Genomic DNA, 13,301 nt, shown 5'->3' on the forward strand with positions numbered 1-13,301 from the left:
CTGGTGGAGATGCACAAGGTAATGTATCAATGTCACTTGAAGCTTACTTGTAGTTTTAGGCTTGGTCAAGCGCGATACAAACCATGTAGTAGGAGTCCCCCAAGTCACCGAGCTAGGGGATCTGCTGAAAGAGGTGACAGACAAGGTAAGCAATCAGAGATCCGGCTGATTGTTCACATTCTCCCTATTTTGCAGGCAGCATGAAGGATAAAGAGAAGAAAAATGAGAAGATATGATATGGGATACTTTTGCTTTAGAAGAAGTAACTTTCCACAGGCTTATTCTTGAACTGGGCTGGAGGGTTTTCTGGTTTCCTCCAGAGTATAAGGCCGACTGAAGAATTTGAGGGTCAAAACAAGTTCATCAAATCTAGAGTACGTTCGACCCTGCTGATATGGGATACTTTTGCTTTTGACAGAGTAGTGGATGTATCGGCACGTGTGCTGTTACGCTTGTCTCCACATGCTTCCTTGTATCCTTCTCACTTGCCCTATCTGTTCCTCAGGCAGATGCGGTATCTTCCCTGGAAGCATAAGATGTTGAAGATGAGTACTTGAGAGCAATGCCAGGTAAGTAATCAGGTAAGGGGTTCCAGGCAGTTAGTTCCTGGCTGGAAGCTTGATTCCAAGTGCTGACTGATTGCTCTCATTCTCCTTGTCTTGCAGGTAAGAACAAGGCCAAAGGAAAAGACAGGGAAAAAGCATGATATGGGATACTCTTGCTTTTAACCCTGATGATATGAGATATTCTTGCTCTAGTATAGCTTGTTTACAGAGGTGTTATCGGGGGGAAAGAAAGCTGAATATTTCGAAAGGCTTCGTTGGGAGTGCCCTTTCAGATAAGAGGAAGGGTTGAGCATGTTTGCAGGTCTGCCTGTCCGTTGGGGATGGAGGTCGACATATATAGGAGTCTCCCTAACATCAAGTAATAATGCTATTCCTTTACCCTGCTTGGTCATAGCACGGTAGTGGGAGCTGCCAGCTTCACATGTTTTAACTCTGTCAGAGCACTTTGAAAAAGTGGTCTGTGGTATCTGGAAAGCTGATGTTGCGTGTGAAGATTACAGACAAGCTTTATCCAAGGAGATCCAGCTCTTAAAGTTGGGAAAGTGGTGCCTCTTCGGTTTTTGAACAAGCAATCCTGTCGGGGATCTGGCTCTCGAGATTCGGAGAACGATGCCTCTTCGATTTTTGAGAAAGCAATCTTGCTGGGGGTCTGGCTCTCGAGATTCGGATAGCGGTGTCTCTTCGATTTTTGAGAAAGTAATCATGTTGGGAGTCTGGCTCTCGAGATTCGGAGGGCGGTGCCTCTTCGATTTTGGAGCAAGCAATCTTGTTAGGAGTGTTTTCTCGAATGTGAGTAAAGGTTGAGCATGTTTGCTAGTCTACCTTGCCACGAAGCACAGAGGTTGACACACAGGGACTTTCCAATTATCCAGCAGTGGTACTGTTCCTTTACCCTCTCTTCGATTTTTTTGAAAATAATCATGTTGGGAGTCTGGCTCTCGAGATTCGAAGGGCGGTGCCTCTTCGATTTTGGAGCAAGCACTCTTGTTGGGAGTGTTTTCTCGAATCTGAGTAAAGGTTGGGCATGTTTGCTAGTCTACCTTGCCACAAAGCATAGAGGTTGACACACCGGGACTTTCCAATTATCCAGCAGTGGTACTATTCCTTTACCCTTGTGGGTAATAATATGGTAGCTAGACCTTCAAAATTTATGTGTCTAAACTTTGTTAGTGTTGTTTCTTTGCTATTCTTTTACCCTTCTTGGTCAGAGCGATGTAGTGGGAGCTGCAAGCTTCACGTGTCTCAACTTTGTCAGAGAATTTGGCAAAGTTATCTGTGGTACCCATGAGCTACTGTTACGTATGGGAAGTGGGTGATTGAACAGTACGATTCATGTGCTTTCTACTTCGCCAGAAATCTTCGACAGAATGCCCCTAATTTCCGCAAAGCTGAGTGTGCGTGTGACAGGTGCTGACAAGGCTGGAAAAGTAGGTGCCTCTTCGATTTCTGAGATTGGCCCTCGTGGTCTCTGAGCAGCCCAGCTTTTGAGAAAACAAGCCTTTTCGAGAGCAGCCCAGCTTTTGAGAAAGCAAACACCTATTCGATTTCTGAGATCGACCCTCGTGGTCTCTGAGCAGCCCAGCTTTTGAGAAAGCAAACGCCTCTTCGATTTCTGAGCAGGCGCCTCTTCGATTTCTGAAGCTTCGTCGAGTGCAGATTTTTATAGGGGCTGACATTAAGTTCCAAAGCACACTTGAATATCCACCAGTAGAAGCTCCATTCTTGCACTTCTAAGATCTTGATTTGTCCGACCTCTTCTCTCTTCAACACCTTTGAAAATGTCTGGCCCCTCCGACCGTCGTTTTGACTTGAACCTTGTTGAAGAGGCAGCCCCGCCTTCTCCAGACAACATATGGCACCCATCCTTCGTCTCCCCTACTGGTCCTCTTACCGTTGGGGATTCCGTGATGAAGAATGATATGACCGCTGCGGTAGTGGCCAGGAACCTTCTCACTCCCAAAGATAACAGACTACTTTCCAAACGGTCTGATGAGTTGGCTGTTAAGGATTCTCTGGCTCTTAGTGTTCAGTGTGCAGGTTCTGTGTCTAATATGGCCCAACGCCTATTTGCTCGAACCCGCCAAATTGAATCATTGGCGGCTGAAGTGATGAGTCTCAAACAGAAGATTAGAGGGCTCAAGCATGAGAATAAACAGTTGCACCGGCTCGCACATGACTATGCTACAAACATGAAGAGGAAGCTTGACCAGATGAAGGAATCTGATGGTTAGGTTTTACTTGATCATCAGAGATTTGTGGGTTTGTTCCAAAGGCATTTATTGCCTTCGTCTTCTGGGGCTGTACCGCGTAATGAAGCTCCAAATGATCAACCTCTGATGCCTCCTCCTTCTAGGGTTCTGTCCAGTACTGAGGCTCCGAATGATCCCCCTCCGATGCCTTCTCTTTCTGGGGCTCTACCGACTGCTGAGACTTCTCCTAAGCAACCTTTGTGAAGGCTCCCTCTTGTTTGTTTATTTTGACTCAAGTATATGTACATATTTGTAACTTATCGGGGATATCAATAAATAAGCTTTCCTTCATTTCAACGTATTGTGTTAAATACACCAAAGCCTTCTTCGCTAAGTTCTTTGAATTTTCTTTTGTTGAAGCTTGTATGTTGAAGCTTTGTGAGTGGAGCATGTAGGTTGAGGTAGTGTTCCCTTAATTTCCCGAGTGAGAAAAACTTCTCGGTCTCTTGAACTCTACCCTTCTATCCTAGCTTCTTCACCCTTCCCCGTCTAATAGGATCAAAGTACTTCTTTTGTGTGTCCCGTGTAAAGTTGATAGGAGCATATGCTCCCAAACAACTTTGAGTGAAGTCGTTCGAAAAGAAGTTTCTATAGCCCCCTTGCTCATTTAACACTGCATCCGGGTGCCGATGGAGATACAGCGACCCTTGCTCACTTATCACTGTGCTCGGGCCACACAGCGCGCCACTTACGGGTGACGCCCTAGCTTTAGCGCGATTTCGTTCTGGATTCATTTTCATAAGGATTCGACGTAATCATTGAGTGCCGGCTGTCGACTACCTGACACCCTCCCCCTCCTCCTTTATCCGGGCTTGGGACCGGCAATGTAAGATAAACTTACACGGCGGAGTTTGTCACAAGCTTCACCAAAAAAATAAAATAAATAAAAGGACAAATATGCCTCTCAAACAAAAAACTTCAAAAGGAACCCAAAATAAGGCATCAAATGTGGTAGGGGTAATTTTGTCATTTTAACAATGTTTTTTAATAATTAATTTTTTTTTATAATAATTAGTACCTCACAATAAGTACTAATAATGTGATTCAATAAGTTGTTCATTAAATATTATTTTCTCTATTTTTAAACACGTTCAAAACATCTTAAGAGGCGTGTAATGCCGGTTATAAAAAAAGTCTTTCGCAAGTGGATAATAATATGATTAAATTAGTTGTCAAATGATTTTTTTTAAACAAATAATATTATATACACTAAGGGGGAGGGGTGAACCTAACCTCACAATGAGTTAATAATAATGTAATTCAATTAGTTGTTTATTAAATATTATTTTCTCTATTCTTAATATAAAATCAATATAGATCGATTTTATTATGTGAATTCACCTCCTTTAATTAGTTTATGAAAGGTTTCTTTTAGCATGATCTAAGATTATTCATTTACTTCAAATATTTGATTTTTTTTATTAATTTACGTATATAAATATATTTTAAACATGTAAGTTGCGCTAGCACATTCAAAAAAATATCATGCTCACATGAAGTGATAGTGAAGGCTAGTGTTTAAGAAAGCAGACAACCAGTGGTACAATGAATTATGAGGGCGCGGACGATGAGCACGCGACGCTAATTTTAATCAACACTCATTTGCGCGGGTCGCGTATGAGTGTGCCCAACTGCCCATACCCACCCAGCCCAGGACCTGATGGTTCCAACGGGCCCCCAGTGGGTTAACAACTTAACCCAGGTTCGATTCCTGACAGCAGAAAAAAGTTGCATTTTTCGTTTAGCGCTTTCTGCCAATACGGTCAAAATGTGATCTGAAGACGAACAAGTCCGAGTCGGATTTAGGTGCCCTAGCTTTCTGAATTCTGAATTCGCTAGGGTTTTCTGGTCTTTCATGCCGATCTGTGTTGAATGGTAGTTGGGTAGAGATGCTTGACGGGCTCAGAGTACCTGTATAACTCGCCAGAGGTGACTCAACTCTGCCTCCCCTTTTCTACATAATATTGATTTCTTAGTGTTCATTTGCTGGGTTAGTGGATTGGATTGCCATCTTAAGTTTTTTTATTTAGATTTTGCTTCATTTGGAATTTACAACTCTAATTGGGGTTGGGTTTTCGGGATGTCTTCCGTCTCCCTTTTTTCGTGTTCAATTTCGTGAATTTAAAGTGAAATTTATGAATTTCCTTCAAAATTTCGGAAATTTCCATCTCTTCGTTCGTTTCATTGTTTTGATAGGGTCATTTGTACGGTGATAATTAGCCGATTTCCTGAAATTTTGGTGATTCGGGGTGAAAGTCCGGTTTCATTCCCCTTTCGAGGTCGCTTGCTTTAAGGTCCAATACTTTCGAATCCTTGTTTGTATTTAAGTTTTTGAACAGCATGGTTCAGCTATTTGTTAGTGTTTACTTGAGATTAGCAACTTTGAAGTTTGTAAGATGAAACATCGGTATTGTGCGAATTTCGGTGTTCTTGGAAATATTACTGCATTAGGTTGCCTAAATCATGTCATGTTGGGTTACTTTGTTTTGTGTCTTACTTAGATTCAGCCATGGTATTTGTTCCTTGTATAATGTATTTCTTGTTCTAGTTCACCGTCTGATTCATTAATTTTTTTTTTCAGCCTCTTGTGTCTTGTATGAAGGTTCTACATGCTGCTGATCACTGTGGGTAACTTGGAAATAACATTTGAACCTTGTCATATGCTTGTAGTTCAACAATGAAGCGCTACATCTACATCAATGACGATGAGTCATCCCAGTATCTTTACTGTGACAATCGCATATCAAATAGAAAGTATACTCTGTTGAACTTTCTCCCAAAGAATTTATGGGAACAATTCAGGTGATTCAGGAATTGATAATTTTGTTTTTATATTCATTCAATAAGCTTCTGGTTGGGTATATGTTTAAACATTTTAATTGGAATATGATGTTCGGTGGACTTCAGTCACTTCATTTCCATTGTGTTGAGATTCAGACAGATAAAACCTCCATTCTATTAACATACATGCTCTCTCTCAATTTGTTAGAATCTACCGTATTTAAGTTTTTCTTGAATCCATCATAACATTCATGAAGATTATTGGGATAATGTGATGTTTCTTTTATTTTAAAAAAAATGTGGTGTTTTCTATTTTTCCACTGATAATTTGTACTTTTGTGGTGCATTAATTAGTCTCATGTTATAGAGACCGCATAAATCTGTCTAATTTGTCATCTTGATTTAAATTGTTGTGGTTCAACAAAAAGCTCTTTTGCCTACAATTTCTTCAGCTAATTTGTTTTGTTTTGTCTTATGTTTTGAACACTTCTTTTTTGTCCCCCACCCATCCTTTTCTCTAACAAATATTATCTCTATTTTCAGCCGCTTCATGAATCAGTACTTTCTGCTGATTGCTTGCCTTCAGCTGTGGTCACTTATTACTCCAGTGAATCCTGCTAGTACATGGGGTCCACTTATCTTCATTTTTGCAGTCTCCGCGACAAAAGAGGCATGGGATGATTACAACCGATACCTCTCAGACAAGAAGGCAAATGGTAAAGAAGTTTGGGTTGTTAGGCAGGGCATCAAGAAACATGTATTAGACCTTCTTCTTGATCCTCTTTTCTTTTTCTGTGGTTGATTTTGTTTACCTTTTGAAGTTAAATAGAATAACAAAGTTAATTTACAGTTGTTGTCAATCAATAAAGTGGGTTAACTAGCTTGGCATCAACCAGCATTCTTTACTCTGCTTCATGCATTAGCTAATGTTGGTTGGCTGGTTTATGAGATTTTTGAACAAACATTTTGTTATAGTTAACTTGATGGATGATTCTGACCTAAAGGATGATAGAAAGAATCATGTCTGATTATATCTAAACAATTGTCTTCTTTCATGTGTGCATGGACCTCCTGTTTATATGATTGTCTTATTGTATGTGTATCTTGTATTTTTTTTCTTTGGTTGAATATGTGCATCTACATGCACTAAAACTTGTGCACATGCTATATTGGGAGTCTTATGACGTATGAGACCATTTGAACTGTTTCATGAACTTAATTGAATGATGAATTGTTATGTAGTGTGTATCTCTTTTAGGTGTTAAAGTGGGAACAACCAACAATAACTCTTATGGACAATAAAAGGAAAAGGGGAAGGTTATACTAATGCCACTATAACAATAGGCATTGTTGCAAATTGCCACCAAATGATTGAATCGCTTTGCCACCTGCCTCAACTTTTTCGTCCAAAAATTGCACAACCTATTTTGACATTGCACACTTCTTTAAAGGGTCACATGCAAAGCGAGTGAAATTTGTAGGAGATCAAAATGGAGGGAGTTAGTAGTAGGTTTGCAGCAAATTGATGTGGAAATGTTCTTCATTTTTTGTTAAATGAATGAAAAAGAAAGTGCTTTTATCTATATTTTTTATATTACCTTCTGATGTCTGATTTTACAATTGGTTTTGTGGTGGGTGGGGGGGGGGTGTCTCTTTCATTAGGAAAACCCAATTTTGCTATATAAAAAAACTAAATAGGATTTATTTACAACTTATAAGAAAAAGGATTTAGATACGATAATTACATTTGTGTTGTTATGTTAGTTCTTTGGTTTTCAGGCTTGTCTGATTCAACGTCTTCTTGGATAGATATTTGTAATCTTCCTTTCCTCAGGCTTTACTGGACTAACATCTTAATCTTTTTGTGCATTGGTCTCCCCACTCTTAGATAAAAGCACAAGATATTCATGTTGGTAACATAGTCTGGCTCCGAGAGAATGATGAGGTGCCATGTGATCTTGTTTTGATTGGTACCTCTGAAGCACAAGGCTTGTGTTATGTAGAGGTAATATTTCAATCTCTTCTTTGATTTTGATTCTGAATTGGCGACTCTCTCTCTCTCTCTATATATATTATGTATTTATGTATGTAATTGTAGCCTTACAGGATCCTTTGATACCCTAAATGATCAACTTTGTCAATAATTGGGATCAAAGTTGAAGAAAATTGAGTAGAAGTGAGGTTTTCTCATCTCGAGTTGTCTTTAGAAAGGACAGGTTTTTCTGCGCAGAGAATCTCTTATATATAATTATATGTGTGTGTGGACACAGAGAGATAGAGAGAGTAATGTTTTTCTGGGCAGATTTTTGTGCACATGTTTTCAGACTGAATCTGGAATCCTGGATCTCACAATTTGGCAAAATGCAACCTGATTGGTCCACATTTAAAACATGTTCCTATATATATAGATGAAATTATGTTAAACACTATAGTAAAAAGCCAAGAGGACACTATTTCATAAAGATACCAAATATTCAATGCATGAAAAATCTGATTGGAAGAAATTTTGAAAGACCTGATGTTGCAATCTATTTGTTTAGACTTTTGCTGCATTACGATTTAAGTCTCAAGTGTGGTAGCAATTCTACAGTTTCAGTTATTAACTTGTTTTCATTTTCTTTTTCTATGTTACGGATTTGATGCCCTTAAGAATTTGAAGGACCTAATAAGGTGACACGTTTTTGCAGACTTCAGCACTAGATGGCGAAACTGATCTGAAGACAAGGGTTATACCCCCAACTTGCATGGGGATAGATCTTGAATTGTTGCACAAAATTAAGGCAAGAATTTTCATTGCTAAACAGGATCAAAAGTTCAACATTTCTTGGCAAGATTAAAAGAAAATTTTTCTGTTCGTATATCATATCATATTATCATTTTTGTGATTATTTATTTATTAAAACTTTTGCTCTGCAGGGTTTAATTGAGTGTCCCAATCCCGATAAGGACATCAGAAGATTTGATGCAAATCTGCGGTTGTTTCCCCCATTTATTGATAATGACATGTGCCCATTAACGATAAAAAACACACTACTTCAGTCTTGTTACTTGCGGAATACAGAGTGGGCCTGTGGAGTAGCAGTGTACACTGGTAAGTAGACAAAATGTCAAGTTGTAGTTAATGATACACTAGTTTGTTTTATTCGTGTCCTTTATATTGTTTTTTTCTTGTAAAATTTACTCAAAAATTGAAGTTGGTGAAGCCATTGACAAGCGTTTCATTCATTCTTGACATTTAAGTATTTCATTTCTTGGTTGTGGGAATATTCATTCTTGGTGTTGATTTTTCTGTTATCGGGCCAATTTTTCTATTCTTGACCTTTTTGAGGTGATATAAGTTTCCGTGGTTACAAGTTGTCTAATGTTTTGTTGGTTGGCACTGTGAAATAAAGAATGGGATTTAGGTTGCATGTTGATCCTGTTGGATTTGAAGTTATTTAACAATTTAGTGGGAAAGTTGTGAGCAGTATGCAATAGAGTTTAACCACAGGACCTAGTTTTTCCACAATATATGATGAATATTTGATTGGATTTTTGAGAAAAGAGAAGAAATGTTATAAAACTCGTTTTGTAACATTTTCAGCCAAAATACCATAATTTAATAGTTCAAGAATTTCTTTCCTGAAAACCAAGTGCTAATTTTTTTTTGGGCGCACTCTCTTTTTCTCTCTTGGGAGAAGCTTGGATCTATATTCTTGATGTAGGTAAACTGTAGGTACACCACAGTTGTATATGGTTTGTGCCTGTGATGATATTGCCATCAGTAAAAAGTAATTGTTCATTTTTGTCTCTTCTATAATTCCTTTTTTACTTTTTAGGTAATGAAACCAAGCTAGGTATGAGCAGGGGCATACCTGAGCCAAAGCTTACAGCTGTTGATGCCATGATTGACAAGTTGACTGGAGCTATATTTGTTTTCCAAATAGTGGTGGTGATAGTTCTAGGCGTTGCTGGTAATGTGTGGAAGGATACAGAAGCAAGGAAGGTATGTCAAAGCATGAAAGCTTGCATTTTTCTTCAACTGTTCATCTATTCAAATTGTTTTTGACATTGGTATTGGGTTTACAGTTTTCCTGAGGTGCATAATATCATGCTAATAAAGACTATAATGATAGCGAGGACTTTAAGGCCACTGAAAGTAACTTAACCATAGGGATTATGAAAGTGGAGGATAATGGGAAGTTTGTTTCGGGGCATCATTGTCGGGTCATTTTGTTCACACGGATTGGAGGGCTTTGGTATCTTAAGATTAATAGTCCCTTTAGCTGTTTGGTTTTAGTTTTCAGATTAATTAAACTGGTTTTGATGCTCTTGGAAGCTGTCACATTATCAGTGTTTTCTTTTTTAATACAAGCGATGGTGGGGGAAGGTGGAAGGGGGAAGGGGGGGGGGGGGAATTGAACATAGGACCTTGGTTGCAGGGGTAAATGCTCGTAACCACTTGAGCTACAATCCCCTTGCCAGGTTATGGATGTTGTATGTATTTCATCAGTTGACATCTTGTCCGCATTTTGCTGCACTCTTGTCAGTAGCTTTCAAATAAATAGTTGTTTCTAATAAAAAACTAGTATTTGCATATTTTCAATATGAAAAGTTACTTAAAACTTGTGAGATAGTTATCCATAAGTCATAGTGGCAATTAAACAGTGAACATATGACTTATCTGTGTGCATTGGTTTCTTAAGCTGATGTCTATCTTTTCCATAGTTTTTTTTCCATCTATTTGACAGCTTGATAGTTTTTTTTTTCCATCTATTTGACAGTTTGACTCTACTCGGATTTTATTATTTTTCTTTAAAGCACATTGATCTTCTCATACTCGTAATGTAAATGTGAATTTGTTTTTAAAAAGTTTTGTTTGCCTTTTTAATTATTGAACCTTACTATCAAGCATCCCAATTTATTTTATTTTATTGTTCTTTTTGCAGCAATGGTATGTTCTATATCCAGAGGAAGGTCCGTGGTACGAACTATTAGTAATTCCTCTTCGATTTGAACTACTTTGTTCCATCATGATACCCATATCAATTAAGGTATGCTTGTGAATATTATGCTGATAGTTTTTGTTGACTACATTGTCGTCCCATGGTTTTGCACAATTCTCATTTTTTGTTTTTTGATATTCAGCCAAGACCTATTTTGGAAGAGAATGTTTTTTAAGATCTTGAGATTTTCTTTCATCATTAAAAAAGATCTTAAGAATTTCATAATATGTACCACTAGAGATCTGCTCTAAACAAATCAAGGTCTACCACTTGAAATCTGTTCTAAAAGGACTCTGGATTGTAATTATTTCTTAGGAAAGAGCTCCGTTACCATAGCTCTGCTCTCTTATTGCTAAAAATGTTTTTTAACTTGGACACAGATCCTCTCTGTGAGTCTCCCTGTTTTTTTTCCTCAACCTTACAAGTATCTATCTTTAGAATCATCATGTTATGATATATTAAAAATGGTCTCTTCTCTCATGTTTGGAAATAAAGTCTTCAAAAGAGTAGATAAAGTACCATCAATTTCACACATGATATTAGCGAAGAGGAACTGTTTTTAGAAGAATTTTGTCAACTCCAACTTTTAACACACAAAATGAAGGAAGTAAATGATTTTGTAAAGATACGGTTTCTCTGCACTTTTATCCAGGAAGTACTGTTAATTTTTAACGATTAATGATTTTTGTTTTTTTTTTGTTTTTTGTATATTGTTTTTTTGGGGACAAACTGGTCAGAATTACAATTCCTGTGGACATCCCTGTCTTTATGAAATTTGCGAAATTCAAATCCCACATATTACATAGGAAATGCCCATACTGCACTGCTTATAAGAATGGCTGCTATGACACCCAAGATCAATTTCTTATCCAACAAATATTTATATGAATTTTTTTTTGTTTGTCATTTTAAATATATGGAGATCCAATCTTTTAAGAGTTTATATTGATCAAATGCAACTTAATTTTTTAAATAATCGGAGCATATCAGAACTGAAAAATATATCAACTCTAGAGAGCTGTTAGTTTGAATTTATTATGGCAAAAACAATGTTAATTGAATTCCTGCATTAAGTTTGAAGAAGAGGCAGGCCGCCTGTTATGTCTTAGTTAGGATGCATTAACCATTAAGGTGGTCATGATACTATTGTGGCACTAGCAGCATTTAAATCTTTGTTCCTTATAGGAACTCCAAATTAGTCATGTATTTTTGCTTGTCAGTTTTGAGGACTGCATTCTAATGTTTAAAATAATGAAATGCCATTTTTTTCTTTCTCAAAGGTATCTCTGGACCTTGTGAAGAGCTTGTATGCGAAGTTTATTGATTGGGATAATGAAATGATTGACAGAGAAACGAGTACGCCAGCCCATGCAACAAAGTAAGTTGAAGTGGTATTAAAAGAAGGAAAGACATCCATTTTTTTCCTGAAAGAATCGTGTAATATTGATTATTGTATATAAGATGTCTATGCTGTATGTGGCAGCACAGCAATAAGTGAAGACCTGGGACAAGTCGAGTACATTTTGACTGACAAAACTGGTACCTTAACCGAAAATAGAATGATATTTAGAAGATGCTGTATCAATGGAATTTTCTATGGCAATGAAAATGGGAATGCCTTAAAAGGTTTGGTTCTTTCTACTTATGCAACTTTTGCTTTATATTCTTTTATGCCCAGTTTTTTGTATATTAACCCTCTACACTGCTCATGAGATTGACAAAAAATAACTAAGACTAATACTGCTTCCCTAAAATTATCGTATATATAAATTGTTCTTTTTTCCATCATGAGACAGCTAAATGATTACACAAATGTCTTTGAAATATGGACCACTTGTATATGCCTTGACCGACAGACAAATCAGCTGATGGGGTTTCTGCCTTTAAGTGTTAAGTTCTGGTGTATGAGGAAATATTTGTATATGGATGGCATGAGTTGCTGCCAATACTGGTAATAGAATCTGAGATAAAAATAAAATAGTGGACAAAGCTGTCTAAAGAAGATGGCTCCTTCATTATAATTCTACCCGACCATTGCTATGCAATCTAGTGGAGCAGCCTTTTGATATCGTTAGAGTTCTAATACTGTTATATAAAGATTAGTTCCACTATTTTCTTTCCTTTTGGTTGAAGTGTTCTTGTAGCTGGATTTTGAAATTGTTGCTTTGTTAGGCCAGTATCAACCTTTCTAAACAAATATTAAGTGCAATGAAGCATATTCTGTTACAAATATGGGAGATTTTATTGCTGATTTATGGTTATGTTAGGCGTGAGCTTGTTGGTAGAGATGGACTTGTTTTTGTGACAGACTTTTACTATCTCTTTGGGATTTGCAGACATTTAATGAACTTCAGTTTCTGATGTATTCAATCCTTTGAAATGCAGATGAGGAGCTCATAAAAGCTGTTGCCGGTGGCTCTTCTGATGTTATTCGTTTCCTTACAGTTATGGCAATATGTAATACAGTGATACCTATTCAAAGGTAACCTTCCCATAAGGAGATCTTTATGCCTGAAGCAAAAGCATCAGATAATTATAAAAAATGCACTTAAGTGTGCACCCTGCGAGAGCCTGAAAATCTTTAGTCTGTTTTTTCTGTTGTTTGTAGCAGAAGTGGAAGTATCTTGTACAAGGCACAATCTCAAGATGAAGATGCTCTTGTTCATGCTGCTGCTCAGCTACATATGGTTTTTGTCAATAAAAATTCAAATATTCTTGGT

General features: G+C 37.5%; 2 protein-coding genes across 5 annotated transcripts in view; both read left to right on the forward strand.

Moving 5' to 3' along the window:
- The window catches only part of LOC126583191 (uncharacterized), a 20,428-nt gene continuing 7,127 nt past the window's right edge, over window positions 1-13,301 (forward strand). Inside the window, exon 1 of one of the 3 annotated variants that reach the window (XM_050247508.1) lies at window positions 1-133. The gene's annotated coding sequence lies outside the window, so the exon portion shown is untranslated. Of the gene's footprint in view, window positions 134-848; window positions 1,366-1,546; window positions 1,584-13,301 lie in introns of those variants that run through there. The other 2 variants (XM_050247509.1, XM_050247510.1) reach the window with 2 other exon arrangements.
- Window positions 4,531-13,301, forward strand: part of LOC126583182 (phospholipid-transporting ATPase 2-like) — a 26,998-nt gene continuing 18,227 nt past the window's right edge. The window contains exons 1-12 of one of the 2 annotated variants that reach the window (XM_050247492.1): window positions 4,531-4,744; window positions 5,397-5,617; window positions 6,140-6,353; window positions 7,485-7,601; window positions 8,284-8,376; window positions 8,513-8,687; window positions 9,415-9,581; window positions 10,525-10,629; window positions 11,862-11,959; window positions 12,065-12,207; window positions 12,967-13,063; window positions 13,190-13,299. In XM_050247492.1, the coding sequence (XP_050103449.1) occupies window positions 5,493-5,617; window positions 6,140-6,353; window positions 7,485-7,601; window positions 8,284-8,376; window positions 8,513-8,687; window positions 9,415-9,581; window positions 10,525-10,629; window positions 11,862-11,959; window positions 12,065-12,207; window positions 12,967-13,063; window positions 13,190-13,299 (1,444 nt within the window). In that variant the 5' untranslated portion in view covers window positions 4,531-4,744; window positions 5,397-5,492. The remainder of the gene's footprint in view (window positions 4,745-5,396; window positions 5,618-6,139; window positions 6,354-7,484; window positions 7,602-8,283; window positions 8,377-8,512; window positions 8,688-9,414; window positions 9,582-10,524; window positions 10,630-11,861; window positions 11,960-12,064; window positions 12,208-12,966; window positions 13,064-13,189; window positions 13,300-13,301) is intronic. The other variant, XM_050247493.1, reaches the window with a different exon arrangement.

The sequence above is a fragment of the Malus sylvestris genome, chromosome 9 (genome assembly GCF_916048215.2).
Source record: "Malus sylvestris chromosome 9, drMalSylv7.2, whole genome shotgun sequence".
Lineage (NCBI taxonomy): Eukaryota > Viridiplantae > Streptophyta > Magnoliopsida > Rosales > Rosaceae > Malus > Malus sylvestris.